Source organism: Gossypium raimondii, chromosome 8 (assembly GCF_025698545.1).
Source record: "Gossypium raimondii isolate GPD5lz chromosome 8, ASM2569854v1, whole genome shotgun sequence".
Classification (NCBI taxonomy): Eukaryota; Viridiplantae; Streptophyta; class Magnoliopsida; order Malvales; family Malvaceae; genus Gossypium; species Gossypium raimondii.
In genome coordinates, this window is record NC_068572.1 from 60,177,017 (window position 1) to 60,194,649 (window position 17,633).

At 31.7% G+C, this 17,633-nt stretch overlaps 2 protein-coding genes across 2 annotated transcripts; one reads left to right on the forward strand and one right to left on the reverse strand.

Annotated features, from left to right (window-relative positions):
• Positions 1-293: 293 nt before the first annotated feature.
• LOC105792710 (probable metal-nicotianamine transporter YSL5) lies at positions 294-7,323 on the forward strand. Its single transcript, XM_012621436.2, has 6 exons — positions 294-832; positions 4,850-5,004; positions 5,216-5,313; positions 5,405-5,539; positions 5,618-5,807; positions 5,891-7,323. The coding sequence occupies exons 1-6, from the start codon at positions 421-423 to the stop codon at positions 6,992-6,994; spliced, it is 2,094 nt and encodes a 697-aa protein (XP_012476890.1). The 5' UTR covers positions 294-420; the 3' UTR covers positions 6,995-7,323.
• A 964-nt stretch (positions 7,324-8,287) lies between these two features.
• On the reverse strand, positions 8,288-16,110 carry LOC105792713 (DNA-binding protein RHL1). Its single transcript, XM_012621444.2, has 12 exons — positions 15,626-16,110; positions 15,406-15,516; positions 14,275-14,361; positions 13,947-14,158; positions 13,183-13,298; positions 12,804-13,021; positions 11,394-11,430; positions 11,253-11,302; positions 11,047-11,095; positions 9,858-9,892; positions 8,988-9,026; positions 8,288-8,695 (listed from the first exon to the last, which is right to left on the reverse strand). The coding sequence occupies exons 1-12, from the start codon at positions 15,941-15,943 to the stop codon at positions 8,660-8,662; spliced, it is 1,308 nt and encodes a 435-aa protein (XP_012476898.1). The 5' UTR covers positions 15,944-16,110; the 3' UTR covers positions 8,288-8,659.
• Between the last annotated feature and the right edge of the window lie 1,523 nt (positions 16,111-17,633).

A 17,633-nucleotide genomic window follows, 5' to 3' on the forward strand; every position in this document is an offset into this window, starting at 1 on the left:
GAAAATAATATTTTAATAGGGATAAGTAAGGGTTTTCGTGCTTAAAATAAAATTATATTTTAATCTATTTTAAAATTATAAAATTTAAATATGGTAAAATTTTATTTTGATATTCAAAATTAAAAATGTTAATTTTTATTATTTTATGATGATTTGATAAAAAATATAAATTTAAGTATTAATAGAAATGGAAAAATCAATATTTAAAAATTTAATATATGTAAATATATTTATGTTATTCCTATATTTTAATAATTTAACTTTCCGTGTGATCTTTTTTCGAAGTTTAGTTTTTTCCTGTCTGCCAAACACTTTTTCCTATAAAAACCAACCTACTTTTAATAATGGAGATTCATTTCAATTTATAAGGATAAAACTTATAAGATTCCTATAATTTTACCAAAAAAGAAAAGTAGGCAAATGGATGGGCTTGGAAGAGATGAAGATAAGGTAGATAATGGATTCAACCATGAAGAAGAAGAAGAACATGGCGGTCGCAAGAGCAGTAACAATGGAGCTGAGCACGAGATGTCGGTGGAACAAATCTTTGAGAACAGGGAAGTACCGCCATGGAAGAAACAACTGACGATGAGGGCGTTCGCCGTGAGCTTCGTGTTGAGCATATTGTTTACTTTCATAGTAATGAAGTTGAATTTAACAACCGGAATCATCCCTTCCCTCAACGTCTCGGCTGGATTGTTAGGGTTTTTCTTCGTCAAGACGTGGACTAAATTGCTCTCAAAATCCGGTTTGCTCAGACAGCCCTTTACCCGCCAAGAAAACACCGTGATTCAAACCTGCGTCGTCGCCTCCTCCGGCATCGCCTTTAGCGGTATGTTTTTTTTTGAACTTTCCTCTTGATTTTTGTTATGCTCTGAAAGAATTACTGTGATATGATCCCCCAATTTGTTCTACAAATCAGATCACTGAGTAAAAACTGCCCCATTCATGAATCTAAAGCAAAAATTTAGGGAAGGTTTAATTCTAACCACAAATCCCTATACTCTTCAGATTTTTAATATTTAATCCTCTGCTTTCATTTCCGAAAATTTAGTTTTGGAAATTTAAACTTCAAAATGTATTTTTATTAAATTTGAATATGTATTATTTTAATATTCAAAGTTTTTTCAAAATTAAATACAGTCTATGGGATTTTAATTTTTAAACTGGACAAATAACAAGATTAAATTCATAAAACTAAAACAGAGGGATTAAATTTTAGAATTCTGAAAAGTATAGGGCTAAGAGCAGAATTAGGAACGAGGGTCAATTGAGTTTGGTATAAAATTACGACTTTGTTTACCGTTTTAACTTTTCTTTTTTCAAATTGAGAAATTTATTTAAATATATAATAGCAATCTATATTTTATTATAATATAATAAAATAAATTTCTGTAATTAATAAATATTAATTGATATATAAAATAAAATTTATTCCGACGGTCACTTTTACCCATACATTATATTTCATTTATTAATTTTAATTTGACTATTACATTAATTAAATTTGCCCTAAATTTGTTTCGGAAATTCGTTGCTTTACAAGTAATTCACTTTCATAAATTTTTATTTTATTAATTTGTATTTCATAAAATTTAAAGGATTAAAAATATTATGTCGTGTGGTAAACACAAATATAAAACACAAATACATGTTTAAAAATAATATATAATAAATAAAGGAACATACGCTTAAAATTAATTAATCATAATTATACATGAAATATGTATGGTATTAAAATTAAAAAATAAATTTAATTGTTTATCATTGCATTGTTATTAATATTGAGTTGGTGTCAAGTTAATTTCGATACCAATTCAATCAAATTCATTATATACAATTGATGGAAGTAATAAAGTGTGTATGATTAAAATTAAAATTAAAATATAAAAAAATTCAAAATAAAGCTTTAGTTGAGTAGTAAATAAAATGTTTTATTAATATAATTGATTTGGGTTCAAATCTCACCATTTGCATATTATTCATTTTTTAAATAGAAAAGTTTAAAGTAACCTCGAATAATATAACTTATTTTAATTATAAAAATATTTTTGAAATTTAATAACTAAAATAGTGATATGATTGAGAGTGATATTAACTCAACAAAATGCTTAAATAATAGTATAAATTACATAATGAATTTAAGTATTATTTTGGAAGACCAAGACTTTTGCTTGTGTTATTGTGATATTAACTCAACAAAATGCTTAAATAATAGTATAAATTACATAATGAATTTAAGTATTATTTTGGAAGACCAAGACTTTTTGCTTGTGTTATTGTCTTCTCCTAATAGTGGTGAATTGTCGTGGATTGAGTTTTAATTTAATTTTTATAAAATTGGATTAGTGGTTAAAATGAATATTGTATTTTTAGAGGATAAAATGTAATTTTATTATTATATTAACTTGTGATTTCATAAATTTCGAAAGGACCATATAATGAATTTACCATTTTGAAAAGTCAAGGCTGTATCATGTCTTTCCCACTGAATAGTGTTGGACTTGTCACTTGTTGACTGAGTTTAGCTAAATAATATAATTTCACTTATTAATTTAATATGTTATTAACCGTTTTCTTAAAATATATTTTAATTAATTTATTGGATTAGTGGTATGCATTGTTACTTTAATTTTTTTATAATTACTTAATTGGTGTTTCAAATTTACAAAAGATCATTTTAATTCTTCATTTAATTTTTCACATTTTTAACTCTTACACTTGTAATTTTTGTCAAATACTGAAAAATTATTATTATTTAACTTTGTTGACATTGCATACACGTGTCACGTAGATAACACATCAATAATTAATTAATTTTTAAAATTTAAAATTATTAAATTATAAAAATATATATTTTATATTTTTAAAATTTTAAAGTTTAATTAAATGTTTATGTATCATTTACGTGACAATCTGTGTTTATACATTGTCAGTAAAGTTAATAAATGTTAATATTTTCATCCATTTAGGGTAATTTGATTATAAAAAAAAAGCAAGTTCAAATGTTAAAAGAGATAAAAAAATAAATAGAGGGTTTAAATGATTTTTTTAGTAAAGTTAGAGGGGCAAAAAAGTTATTAACCCTTTTTCTTTTAAAACATTGTTGCTTTAATTTTTTAAAATTATTAATTCAACTTTATTAGAGGATATTTTGTAAAGGCGACGGATGGGTGAGTGACAGTGAGTGAGGCCAAGTTCTTGCTTTGGGGAAGGGACTAATGATACGCTGAGATGAGATTGAGATCGAAGTCGTTAGGCGTGTTTCGGAATACTGAATAAAGTCAATAAGTCAATGATACAGACTTTTTAGACCATTTTAAAGTGGGAACCCCTTTTAGGAATTTTTAATTTTATATTTATAGCTGCCTGATGTCTCCATTGCTTTTACACCTTTTCACATTTGCTAAACTCACGCTGACACAGTGTTTTCATATTAATCTTTACATAGCTTTGAACTGCCCATGTTCTCATTGGATGATTATCATGTTATTTATGCTAATCATTACTTTGGTTTAATTTTTTTAAAAAGATTCTATAATAGAGACCCGTAGTATAAGGATAGAAAAATTTTTGTTTGTGAAGTTATTTAGTAATTGAACTTGATTATTTTGATCTAATTATTTGTAATTAGATACCTATATATATTTAGATAGTAATTGTAGTTGGTATGTCTCATTAAATCGAGTATAATTAGATAATCTCAAATATATTATTTAATTTTATAGGAGTTGAGAATTGAAAATTTTATGTCAGTAATTAGGTAGGATTTTTTATTTTCTTAAAGATGTAATTATAATTTAGGAAATAATTACAATTACTTTATAGTGTTAACCCATTCTACAATGGAATTAAATTTTATTTAAAACTGCCTCTGAACCTCAAAAACCTCAGTAAAAAACCTATCTATCTCGTTCTGAATCAAGTTGAATATTATATATTCCCCCTGTACCTGGCTGATTGGGTTTTTTTTGCCAACATAAATGTCTCCTTTTAACAATGGTTTATTCATGGATTCATCTAATTGTCATTAAATATTTCTTTCTTGAAATAGGGACATGTGCTATATTAAACATTACTGAATGAATGCTCAACGAAGCTGGTGTGAGTGTTAAAAACATGTATGTTAATTTTTTTTTCTTTTATATATTTAAAAGGTTTTATATCTGTTCATGAGCTAAGGTGAGTGGTGGCCCAACCCGACTTAATGATTCATTTTCACTATTCAAATATTATAAAAATATTAATTTTTTATGTTTATATTTATATTTATTTAAAATTGAAATTAAATAAACATATTTTAATTATTTATTTTAAATTTAAATCAGACTAGCCCAAGGTAGAATTATCTAGTCCAAGTTTGACTGTTCAACCCATGGTCTAGTCCTTCAAAAAAACATATCTACTACTTTGAAGATGACCATAGATCATTGAAAGCTATGAAATGAACGAGTTCCATGGGTGATTTACTATTATGAAATCACTCTCTCATGTTTGACATGGAATTGTGTGATACACTATTCATGTAAGACCCAGAATCAAAACCACAAAAATGCTATGCTGTAATCTAAAGCATGAAACTTGTGGTTGCAGTACATGCTTTGAACTGAAAATTTTGTAAAGCATGTTGTGTTTATAATTGATTGAAAGATAACATCATGTAATTACATAACAAATTTCATTTACCGCATAAAACTTGTGGTTGCAGTACATGTTTTAAATTGAAAATTTTTGTAAAGTATGCTGTGTTTATGATTGATTGAAGATAACCTCTGCATTCATTTTGGTTAAACTACAACCTCAACTGGTTTGCAGAAGCTTTTACTTACTTTTACCTGCTGACAAACAGGGGGATTCGGGAGTTACCTCTTCGGAATGAGCGAACGTGTCGCAAAGCAATCTGGGGATAACGGCGGTTTCAAGAATCCGTCACTCGGATGGATTATTGGCTTCCTCTTTGTTGTTAGCTTTCTCGGTCTCTTCTCAGTGGTGCCTCTTCGGAAGGTACACTCTGCTTTGCCCCTGTATTGAAGTTGAATGGACATAGAAATCCCACTTTCTAAATATATTGTGTCTATAATAATATAAACATTATGTTTATATATAGGATTTGAAATCGTTGAGCTAATAATGAAATGATATTCTTTCAAGGAAAGGTTCTTTTTGCCTATGTTAACTTCCATTACCAACTTTTTTGCCCTCTTGTTTTTCTCAGATCATGATCATAGACTTCAAGTTGACATATCCGAGTGGTACTGCAACTGCACATCTCATCAATAGCTTCCATACTCCTCAAGGAGCTAAGCTAGCAAGGTAAAAATTGTTATCATAGTTGCGGTTTCTAATTAAAGCTGACGATTACGATGTTTATACGTTCTAATCTTTTCATGTTTTTTACTTGTAGGAAGCAAGTGAAAACATTGGGGAAGTTCTTTTCTTTCAGCTTTTTATGGGGTTTCTTTCAATGGTTTTACACTGCTGGAGACGGTTGTGGATTTATTAGCTTCCCTACGTTTGGGCTTAAAGCATACGAAAACATGTGCGTAGAATCAGTTCAATTTCTTCCCTTAGTGAACTCGAAAACGAGTACTAAGCGACTTGTTTGCTAATATTTCAGGTTTTTCTTCGATTTCTCAGCAACATATGTTGGAGTAGGGATGATTTGCCCCTACATAATAAACATATCAGTGCTGCTTGGAGGAATACTTTCATGGGGTCTAATGTGGCCTCTCATTGAAAATAGAAAGGGTGATTGGTTTAATGCAGATCTTCCCAAAAAAAATATGCACGGCCTACAAGGTTACCAGGTTAGTTTCCATTGAGACCAACGAAACTATAGTTTCCCGACATGGTAACATCGATCTCAAGATTCGTTATTCCTTAAATCCAGGTGTTCATTGCCATAGCCTTGATCCTAGGTGATGGGCTATACAACTTTGTCAAGGTGTTTACTAGAACCCTCACAGGCTTGTTTTATCAATTTCGAGGACAACAATCTCTCCCCGTTGCAAATCAGCATTCTTCTGATACCTCAGACAAGCTATCATACGATGACCAGCGCCGAATCCAACTCTTTCTAAAAGACCAAATTCCTACATGGTTTTCTGTTGCAGGTTATGTAACAATTGCTAGCATCTCCACCATAGTTCTTCCATTCATCTTTCCTGAACTCAAATGGTATTACGTATTGGTCATTTACATCTTTGCACCAACATTGGCTTTTTGCAATGCATATGGAACTGGATTGACCGATTGGTCCCTTGCTTCGACCTATGGTAAGCTAGCAATCTTTACGATTGGAGCTTGGGCTGGTCCAAATGGTGGTGTCCTTGCAGGTCTCATAGCATGTGGTGTAATGATGAACATTGTTGCAACAGCTTCTGACCTAATGCAGGATTTTAAGACCGGTTACTTGACCCTTGCTTCTCCTAGGTCCATGTTTGTTAGCCAAGTGATTGGCACAGCCATGGGCTGCATAGTTTCGCCTTGTGTCTTCTGGCTGTTCTACAACGCATTCGATGACCTTGGACTTCCCGGCAGTCAATATGCCGCTCCTTTCGGAATTGTTTATCGCAACATGTCTGTACTGGGAGTGCAAGGCTTCTCTGCTTTGCCGAAAGACTGCCTCTTGTTATGTTACGTGTTCTTCGGTGCAGCCATTCTAATAAACTCCATTAAAGATATGCTGGGTAAGAAATGGGGATCCTGCATTCCACTTCCGATGGCAATGGCAATACCTTTTTACCTCGGCCCGTACTTTGCCATTGACATGTGTGTCGGAAGTTTGATTTTGTTCGTTTGGGAAAAGTTAAACAAAGAAAAGGCCGCTGCGTTTGCACCAGCAGTTGCCTCCGGTTTGATCTGTGGTGACGGTATATGGACTTTGCCAAGTTCAATACTCGCTCTAGCCGGGGTTCAACCACCAATTTGCATGAAATTTCTCTCGAGGGCAACAAACGCTAGGGTCGATAATTTCTTGAACTCAAAAAGTTGAATGCATTCGTACAAAATCTATAGATGGTTACCCTAGGCACGTAAAACAGCATCGTCAATTATTTATAATTTTGTATGTTATGTGCATGTTATTTCTCCGCGTTTTCTTTTTCTGCTGGTATTGTTGGCACGACAAAATGAAGTACGACGAGTGATGAATCATCGGGTATCAAAGGATTGTGATGTATGTTATAGGTGAATGAATGAATGAAAAGTGACATATAGTTAGTTCATACGGTCTTTGTTCTAGCATGTGTGATACGTAAAATACTTAGTGTCGCTAGGTTTTTCAATTGAAGTTATACTGAAAGTTTGGCTCATTTCCTGATATCATCAATGAATCTCTCTATGTTTGTTTGTTTGTTTTTTACGAATACAATTACAGGTAAATATTGATATAGTATAATCATAATAAATAATACATGTACGAGCAATTATAATTATAACAAAATAATATAAAGCACAATAAGATCGAAACATGGAATGTATTCAGGCAATGTTCACACGTAGACTTGAACCCACAAAATAAATATGGATGGGGAAGAACCAAAGTTGGATATTCAAGGATCTTGAAAAACTAGATTTAATTTTAATAAGGTTTGAAGTCATTCCTCTCAAATTAAAATTATTTGAATTAAACTGAACTTCATTTATTATTATTTACAGTGTAAAATATTTAAAACTAGAAAACCATACATTCACCTACACTTGTATTTTCTTTTGCAAATTTAAATCAAACCAAACCATTTCCAGCTTTAAAGAATATAGCTTTTGTATTCAGCAGTAGCTAAAAACATAATTTAAAGGAATATTAAAGAAGATGTTGGGATTTTTCATTTAAAATCAATATATATATTTTCGTGCACTACTAATATCCGGCAATATATGCAATATGTATGTATACGTTGTGCTTATAATTTTAATATCATCTAAAACTAATATACATGTTTAGTTCAAACAAATAAACTCAACATCTAATTTTAAATTAACTAGAGCACAATTTTGAATTCAAGTCAAACTTAGAACTAAACAAACGTACACAAACAATGAATAATTCATTGAAATTTGAAGGTCAATTCATTTACAAGCTAATGGATTATATATATATATCCACAGCTTGAGAATGAATAATAATAGTAATAGTAACAGATACTGAGATCCAATCCTTGCTATCTCTTAACAGATAACAACCACTTAAGCAAGAGAAATCATTTTATTGGATACTTGACCCGACTCCTTGTTTGAAGAAACCCTCCACTTCCAAATGGTGTTTTTTTTCATGAAATATAAAAAGTGAGATATTAAGTTCAGCCTTTTACTAAGATTCGAGAAATAGCTATCCTGAGTTCAAGTTGATTGACAGAAGTAACATAATTTAACATGATAAGTTACTATTATGTTTCTCCTAAAGGCTACCCTTTTTTCTATTTGATATAAGCAACCAAGTGAAGGACTAATGACAAATGTACTCAATGTAAAAATCTAAACTTCTAACATAACTGACTAATTTTACATATCAATTGAAAATCTGATCCCCTCAGAAAACATACCGTCATTGTCATAGTTTGTCGATTTTTCTCATTGTTGTTCCTTAATCACTTCAGTAAGTGTCTTGCTTGATTTTGCTTTTGTTATTCCTTATATTTACCATAGTGGTAATATAATTTTATGTTGTCCAATCTTCATCACTTCCATTAGTATCCTAAATAAGATAAACAAGAATAAATCAGTATCATGGACAACAGACATCCCATTTCCGATGCTTAGGCTGGAGCTAGGCATGGGTAGAAAGGCCTTTTTAGGATTTTCTTTTTTGTTCTTATGTTAACCGGACCCAATGGTGAGTGTCAGGATAAAGGTATGTGTCCAATATGGGTATAACCCACCCCAGACCCATGTCTGAATACGTGTCGGGTATTTTAAGGAAGATTAAGAGTTTGGATAACATAGCTTATTTTGCACAACTATGGTAAAAGCTGAAAAAGAAGTCTCACCTGTGATGTGCTAGAGATTTCTTCAATGTCATCTTCGACCTACAAAGTTTGTTTGCAGTATTAACCACATTGAAGAATAAAGAAAAAAAAAGGCATTGCAAAGGATCACATTCACAATCAAAACTACATAAAATATGAAAGTATTTCGACATAGATAGGTCCTTAATCCATGTTACAAGAAAAGGGATTTCTGTATTCTGAACTTTATGCATGGATTGAAAAGTGTAAGAGAGAAGGCAAAATCAAAACAACACAAAGGAATAAGTGGTTCGACAATAGTAGCCAACATTCGAAGGAAAAAGGTCCCTCAAAGTTATCAATGTCACCAAACAACTCTCTATATAATGGTGAAAATTCTACAAATCTTTTTCTTCGCATTGATGAGATTACAAATGCTTCCATTTGTAAAAGTTTATCTATAATTGCTTAGACAGGAAAATCTCATCGCAAGAGAACAAAGATGGAATCTAAATTTGATAAATTTGAAAACCATTTCATAAACTCAACACAACAACAGTAACTGATTGATGCTGTAGGTCCCTCAAAGTTATTATAATTTTTTTGAGCAGTAAATCATATTACAAAAAACATAAAAATGTGCACAAAGTTATTACAAATTTACTTCAACTTTAAAACCAAACATGATTTGTCAGCAGGCGCAAGTAAATTGGTAGTGTCTCATAAGGTTAGTGAGTTTTATCCGATTCTAAGGGGCAACATGAAAATAAGGAAATGTGAAAATGACATTAGATAATATGTTTGAGATCAGGAGAATGATTATGACACTACTATCCTAGTACATGGTTTAGTTGATGCAAAAAGAAAGTACTTCATAAGAAACACTGGAATTTTAAAATACAGACATGATACCTCAGATTCTTCCTTCTTTCTTTTGGTTCCTGCTCCTGCAATTTTAAAGAAGACTCCATCAAAATTCTTAACCAAAAAAGAATATGCCAAAGGTAATTAAAAGTAAAAAAGAGATAAACTAGCGCTTTGAATAAGTTCTGAAAACCATAGGAAAATGCAAACTTGAAGCTAAATTTTGTGAGATGAAGTACATAATTTTTGCACAACAATTTATTCCTATATTGTTCCGACTCTTCATTTTTCTTTTGAAGTACCCGTATCCAATAGCCATGTTCAAACATGGACATGAGAATATGACCCTCCAACGACCCACAAAATACATTAAAAACTTAGAAAAAATTCAAACATACCTGAGTCCAACATATACTTGTATCCACACTCACATCCAAGTAACAAAGATTTATTCTATATAACCTACTTGTTCAACTGCAAATTGATAGCAAAATGAACCCCATACTTCTTACCAAAGTTCTTGAAGCTGAGGATAAAATACAAAGCATATGCACAAAGGCCAAAAAGGGAAAGCAGCCAGCAGTAAAAAGTTATTCTGCCTTTCAGGGTATTAATGACATTTTTCATGATAATAAATAACTAGATGATCTTATTCAATTAGGAAAGGTATATGAACAAATTCATAAAATCAAACAACCAAAGTATGGAACCTAATATACCTTTCAGTACCCTTTCATAAAGGTCAGCTAACTGTCAGTCAATCAAGCAAACAAAATGAGAATTATCATCACTGTAGTTCCTAGTGTAATACACGCTTTATGTTTACAAAGCGTTGACCAAAACAGAGGATGGTTATGTGCACTAGCTGAGATAGTTGAAACTCATACGCATGGACCTCATTACAGAACTAAAACACGTTTTTCTGAACCTTATAAATAAAGCATTACATCCAACAGCTGACAATGCTTCACCCTTCTCCATAATCAACACTTCAGCCACAGGCAATAGATTCGAAGCCTGACCCAAACCATGCCCTCCTTTTTCACTCATTCAAATGATAGATTCTATGAAAATGATATGTACAGTCCCCTCCAGTTTACATGAATAGGTACTAATGGTCCATGGTGAAAAGTCATGACAACTTACATTAGACTCTTGTACTTTCTCATTGAGAGTACATCAGTCTATTGCACATGCATGCATCAATATGAAGCAAGAAAGGAAAAGAGATTATTACCACTGGTTCTTCCTTTAATTACTTTTCCCTTTTTACTAGATCCATCATTCTGCGACATCAAAAGCAGATGCTGCTTGTCAGTTACTACCTTCAACTACAATAATTTCCCAAAATTTTCATACGGTTAAACGACAGGCAAAAAGTTGGAAAATATAAATGTTTTACAGAAATCGGAGAAACAAAACCTTATCCAAGCTCAATTTAACCTGACCAACCTTCTTTTCTGAATTCTTACACTGCGACTTCTTGCCAGAAACTAGATGGAAAGTGCACAACAGGGTTAAAAATCAGAAATATTAATAATCTTTCACAATATTTTATAATAAGAAAGCAGGAATAACTGCAACCTTTTGAGGGAGAAGATTTATCTGAACTTCTTGGTCCCTTCAGGAATTAAAGCAATATTATTAGTACATAAGAACTTTTAATATTGAAAAATACACTTACGGCCAAACCAACTTCCCAGAGAGTAATTATACAACTCAGTGGCAAAAATAAATGCATGATCCATTACCTATCAAGGAAATCAGAAAGGGCCTATTAGGATTGAGACAGCATTGCTTGGCATATCTCAACTACATTGTTTAAACTTAAGGTGAAATATTTCTACTTTAGCATTACTCTAGGAACAAAGCAATTAACTTCATGGAGTAGAGGCAAATTCTTATAGCAACATGGCATAAAGTCATGGGCAGTAACAATTATTATGCTCAAGATAGAAACCTACAAGGAAAGGGAGGGGGAGAGAGAGAGAGAGAGAGTTGATTCTATTCTTTGAAGTAATGCTGCTAACCCAAAGGGAGGAGGAAAGGTATAAGAATGCCTATGCAAATCTCCAACCAGAATTTTACACGTAAAGCACGCACAAAATACTAACATCATTAATATCATGGCAAGCAATGCTTGACATAAACTCATGCAATTTCAACAACTACAAAATTCAACTTTTCACCTTACTAGACTAGAACTTTGATTAGGCATGGCTGAACTTGAAAGTACGATTATGTACCCAAAAGAAGTGAAAGGATGGTTGAACTTGAAAGCATGGTGTCACCTACATACTTCTTACATAAACTCATGCAACTTTGATAATCACAAATCAATTTTTCACCTGATTAGAAGTTTGATTTGACATGGTTGAACTTGAAAGTATGATTATGTACCCAAAAGAAAATTGATATATGCAAAAACATGTTTCATATATTTGTTTTTGAGGTTCACCTATACACTGCACAGTGGCCCATACACTTTCATGCTTCTTCATTTTTTGCTAATTAAAGGGATTAACTATCTCACTAGCCAAAAAAATTGATGCGCAAGATTATGGATGGTTATGCAAAAACAAAGCTTGTCTACAAGCAAATGATTGAATAAAGAGGCAGGAAATTTCTTGTGCTTTTAATAAAATCCGTGGAAGGCTTAGGTAATAAAAAATGTCAAGCACATGGAAGGATACAGACCATCTAAAATCTAAATAAACGAGAAATATGTGATCGATAAGAAAATTAGATCTAAATCATTAATATAAACAGTCAAGTCCGCATGATAAACAGTGGAAACATTCCTAAGAACATGCACAGATAAAATTAGAAAATCCATGATGCAACTAACCACAAAAACCTCTCGGTATGCTTCCAAATTCACTACATAGCCAGTAACATGCCATACAATCAGGTAAGAGGAGAAAAAGTGTACCCAATGAAGTAAAACTAAATAACACAACTTCTCTTGTCATAATAATGATTGTTTTGCCTTACCTTTTCTTCTGCTTTCTTAAACAATGTAGATATGGTAGCTTGAACAAGTGAACCATGACTTGTGTTTGAATTTTCCTTAGATTTAGGCACTGTAACGGTTGTCTGGGTTGTTTTTTTAAACTTGGTCACTGGAATTAGGTTAGTTTGAATTTGTTTGGAGACCTGATTATCTTCTGAATCATCAGAACCAAGGACCACAGGGGCAGAAGTAATAGGTTGTAACTATCAGTTAAGGAGCCAAAAAAAAAATGCTGTAGAATAACTTATGTAAATAAATAGACAAAAAATTAAAATACATCCTCCTAACCTACAGAAATGAGGCAAGAGGAATATGCAATTGGATAATACAAAATAATCAAGATATGCTATATCAGGATATTTGCAACGATATCATTGTCGCTGAAATCAAGTTTCAGGCCAACTTTCTTTTCTTCTTCATCCGATGGTTCAGCATCACTTCTGACAGTGTCTTCCTCGGAAGAAGCCTCAGCAAATCTAAATTAACATGAGAAGTCAAAGATGAACTCAACTTCCAAAACTGGTAAAACATATATAAATGCTACTTAGATACTCTTAAGCTTAATACATAGATTTATTTACAAAAGAGAAAGTATGGACTAGGGGAAGCACAAATAGGACCTCAATAAATGGACAACAAAGTTAGGTATTGGTACTAGAAGAATGTCAATAGAAGTGCATGACAATCCCCAGGAACCTCATGTGACCAGAAATGTGTTCTATGTGCTCTAGCATTAATAATCAATAGAATTGTTCATGACACTTCTATCATACAGATCATAATAGTATTCTGGTCTAGCAATCAGTCACTATAATACATTACCATATAAGAAGAGAACAAATGTAGCCATCCTGTAAAGCTCCATAGGAAATAAATCATTTCTATGTTCCACTACCTCCATATTAATTGCTTAACAGAAAATCTACCAATTGGATCAACCAAAGAAATACTAGTCAGTTCTCAGTTCTACAGGCATAAATTAATACTGAATTGATACAATCCTATATTCCACAGCTACAAGGATTGGATAACTACAGACATCTTTAAACAACAACAACAACAACAACAATAATAATAATAATAAAGATTGCATGTAAAATAAAACAAAACATGTAGAAGTGTACTTGAATCTTTTTCCAGCATTTCTTGCAGAGTGCCGAGTTGGTGTCGCTTCCATCTTTACTTTCAAGCTGGTTTCATCATCTGATAAAGCATCTTCAGACTCAGTATCGAGGGACTCCGTATCAGCCTGTTTCATTTCTGTTCTTGGAATGCCTTGCTTGTTAATAGATGTCACCCCAGCACCACCTTTAAAGTCATATTCCATCTGCTCTCCCTGAAATAGTAATTTACTTTGATGAAGATTAATAAGGGAGCTTATCTGCAAGTCACAGAAACACTCTAGAGCAAATAAGCATTCAAACATAAGAAACTATTATCAAAAGAAACAACCTCAAACAGTTCCTTTGGAAAATCAAGTCGCACTTCATCTGGGTTCTCATCTTTTTTTCCAATCCACCATGCATCAGAGAATACAATCTGAAAAATATCATATTGCAGTGATGATTTAGAAAAAAAAAATGAAACATGCTCCAAAATATATAGTTGAGAAGAATTAATAGGATAGCTGCTAGCATGGAAATACGAAGAACTAATGATGACTCGTGAGGAAAAAGAAAAACCATATATTGTTAGATCCAAGCTACCTGGAACCTTTATATGGAAGACAACATTAACATATTGAGCCCAATGGCATTCTAAGCACCCAACCAAGTAAAAACTGGAAGGCTATAGTTTATAGGTAACCAAAATTAGAGCATATAATCTCCTCTAAGTAGTAAAGGATATAGAAAAAGTAATAATAAAGAACAAACACAACTAAGTTTTTCCTTTTTGACATTTGGCAACCCCATGAAAAATGACATTCAAAAAGAAAGAATAAAAGCCAATTAAAAGTTCCATTGTATACCTAATATTATTCATCATGAGGGGATAAAAATCAGACAGTATCAACCAACCAAAGCCCCATCAGTTCAACCTCCAGTCCAGTTACAAGAACATTGAATTAAGTGCTAATGAGCATCAAATTGTTCAAATTAGTTATCTGTACTGTGAGACAATGTTAGCATTGCCCTGCAACCCAATATTCATCCACATCACTTATAACATCAACATCTCCTAATATCCAGAAAACACTGGTAATTAGAAGGGACTAGTAACCTGAAGGTCTCAACTCTTTAAGTTTTTTCTTTTCCTAAGTTACTCAACTCTAACTAACTAACTAGCTAACTAACTAACTAACTAACCAGCCCAAACATAATTTAAAATGATGAGACTCAAACCTAGGCGCTCGAGTTCCTAGAGCCTCAACCTTTACCAACACAACCAAAGCCTCGTTGACCTCAACTCTTAAGTTCAAACATCGAAATAATAGGATGTGAGCTTTATGGAAAGAAGAGCAAACATTCGTTGCACATTCAGAACCCGATTCATCTCACATGTTGAAAGAATTGAAAGAAACTTAGTGATAAATAAACACCACTGATTTGCCAATACTCCCGAAGCATGAAAAAAAGTACGAACCATGTTGTCAAAGTAATCATCGCACATAACGTTCTTTCCACCACGAGAGAACAGCAAACTCAAATACCTATTCTTCGGATACACAATGGTCCCAAACAACTTCATTTGACCCTATAAAACCCCCCCAAAAAAAACAAATTCCACCATTAGATTTTCCTACTCTAAAGCAAATCAGAAGAAAATGAATTGAAATTAAAATTTAAAATTTAAAATTTAAAACCTGAGGAAAATCAAGGTAGAGTATAGGGTTTTTTGATCCCAAATTCTTGAGCTCACCAATCTTGCCACCAGAAATAGGAGCAAGAAGACCGGGGAAAGAGAAGAGGAAACGGTTTTTCCTTTGAGATTTCCTGAGAATATCTCTGCCATGGTGTTTGATTACTTGTTTGGATGGGCTAAGAGGAACGTAAGATTTAGGGGCGGCCGGTGTGTCGGAAAGTAAGTTGTTCTTCAAAGCTAATTTCTTCAGTCTTCTACGCTCAGTGGCTTCTGGGGTTTCAGCAATGGGTGGTTTCTTTGAAGATGAAGCTTTCACCATTTTTTTAAATTTGGGATCGATTGATCGAGATCTGGAAATGGAAAACAGTGTGGTTTCAGTGATAATCGTTGCCGCTACAATTTGCGGGTAAGGCGGGAAAATCCGATTGGTTTTTTTGCTGCCTTTTTTTCAGGCTTTTCTCTTGCTTACTCGTTGCCTTTTGTTTTTTCCTTTTAATTTATTATATTCGCACAAGGTCCGGTTTGCTTGAGTCTACTTTTTCTTTTGGTAATTCCACAGTGATTAAATTATGGTTAAATTTTCGTTTTAATTATTTAATTAAAAAATTATAATTGGGTCACTAAAGTTTCAGAAATATCTTTTTAGTGGTATCTTTAGTTTCTATAATAATAATTTTAGTACTCATATTTTATTTTTCTATCAAGTTAACCCTGATTCTACATAAAAAATTAAAAAACTCAAAAGTATAAAAAAATTCTAGAAAAATAAAATCTTAAAAATATTGTTGAATAACTAATATGTATGATAAATAAAGAAAATTATCACTCACTAGAATCTAATAACAAATTAAAAACATAACAAGACAAAAAAAAGGCATATCATTACATACTTCCTCGTTGTTTCTCGAAACCAATTTAGTAATATCTTCAAGTCAAGTTTCATACCCTTGATGAACATCTAAAACTGATATTAGAGAGATTTGTGAAATTGGCTTTGGTGCTAAGGTCCCTACCTTTAAATAATGTTATTTTAAGGTTCAAACTTATAATTTTCTCTTAAAACAGAACATACCTTACTATTGCACCTAGCAATTATTAGTACGAAAAAGCATTTCTAATTTCTGTAGGCTCAACCCATGCATTTAGGCTTTATTTCTAATGAAGGATGGAAATTAGTAATTATTAATCTAATCAATAAGTTACAATAGAGAATGCATATATTATGAGTAAATTAATTGATATTGGATACAAAATAAGTAAAAATTGGATAAAAACATGAATCTGTTATATTCAAAAATATTTTCAAATTTTCAAATTCATTACTAAATAGACACTAATAAATCCACGGATTTAAGGAATTATCATGAATTTTACATTTTAAATAGTTTACTACTCAATTTACACTATTTTTGAAATACAAATTCTAATTCTAAAACCCTAGTTCCCAAATGCTACTTATATAAAATTATCATTTTATCTCTATTTATATATAACTATTAAAAATTAAAAATATAATAATGTGTTGTATAAAAAGTTTTGTGATCTATAATGTGTTATACGACAAAAGATTAAAAATTTTAAGTATTTGTACAAAGCTTAGTAGACTTGATTGAACATTCTTTCCTTATAGCTTACTATTTGTGCTATACGACAAAGATTATAAATTTCGTCATCTCAAATTAATTTTTGAATAAACTACCCATTAGTTCCTATGAGTGAATTTTTGTTTTGGTTATTTAATTAAAAGAGTTACAATTTAGTCACTAAAATTTTTGAAGGTTTTATTTAAGTTATTAAAATATTCAAAATTTATTATTTAAATTATTGAGTTGTTAAATTTTTTATTTAAATTTTACGAGCGAGCTCCAAGTAACAATTTAACGATCGGTACGTTGAATCGGTATCTATCAACAAGTAGAAGAATATATTTTAGATCAAAGTCGATTTGACAATCAATATCCGATATCGGAGAAAAAAGCTATTTAAATTTTGCTTCATAAATTCGTGAG

Coding starts and splice junctions, on each gene's coding strand:
- LOC105792713 (XM_012621444.2), bottom strand. CDS start 15,943: ATGGTGAAAGCTTCATCTTCAAAGAAACCACCCATTGCTGAAACCCCA. Junction 13,022..13,182: donor CGACAATGATATCGTTGCAA/ATATCCTGATAT, acceptor ACTGATAGTTAC/AACCTATTACTTCTGCCCCT. Junction 11,303..11,393: donor TAAATCTTCTCCCTCAAAAG/GTTGCAGTTATT, acceptor CTTTCCATCTAG/TTTCTGGCAAGAAGTCGCAG.
- LOC105792710 (XM_012621436.2), top strand. CDS start 421: ATGGATGGGCTTGGAAGAGATGAAGATAAGGTAGATAATGGATTCAAC. Junction 5,005..5,215: donor CAGTGGTGCCTCTTCGGAAG/GTACACTCTGCT, acceptor TGTTTTTCTCAG/ATCATGATCATAGACTTCAA. Junction 5,540..5,617: donor CTTAAAGCATACGAAAACAT/GTGCGTAGAATC, acceptor CTAATATTTCAG/GTTTTTCTTCGATTTCTCAG.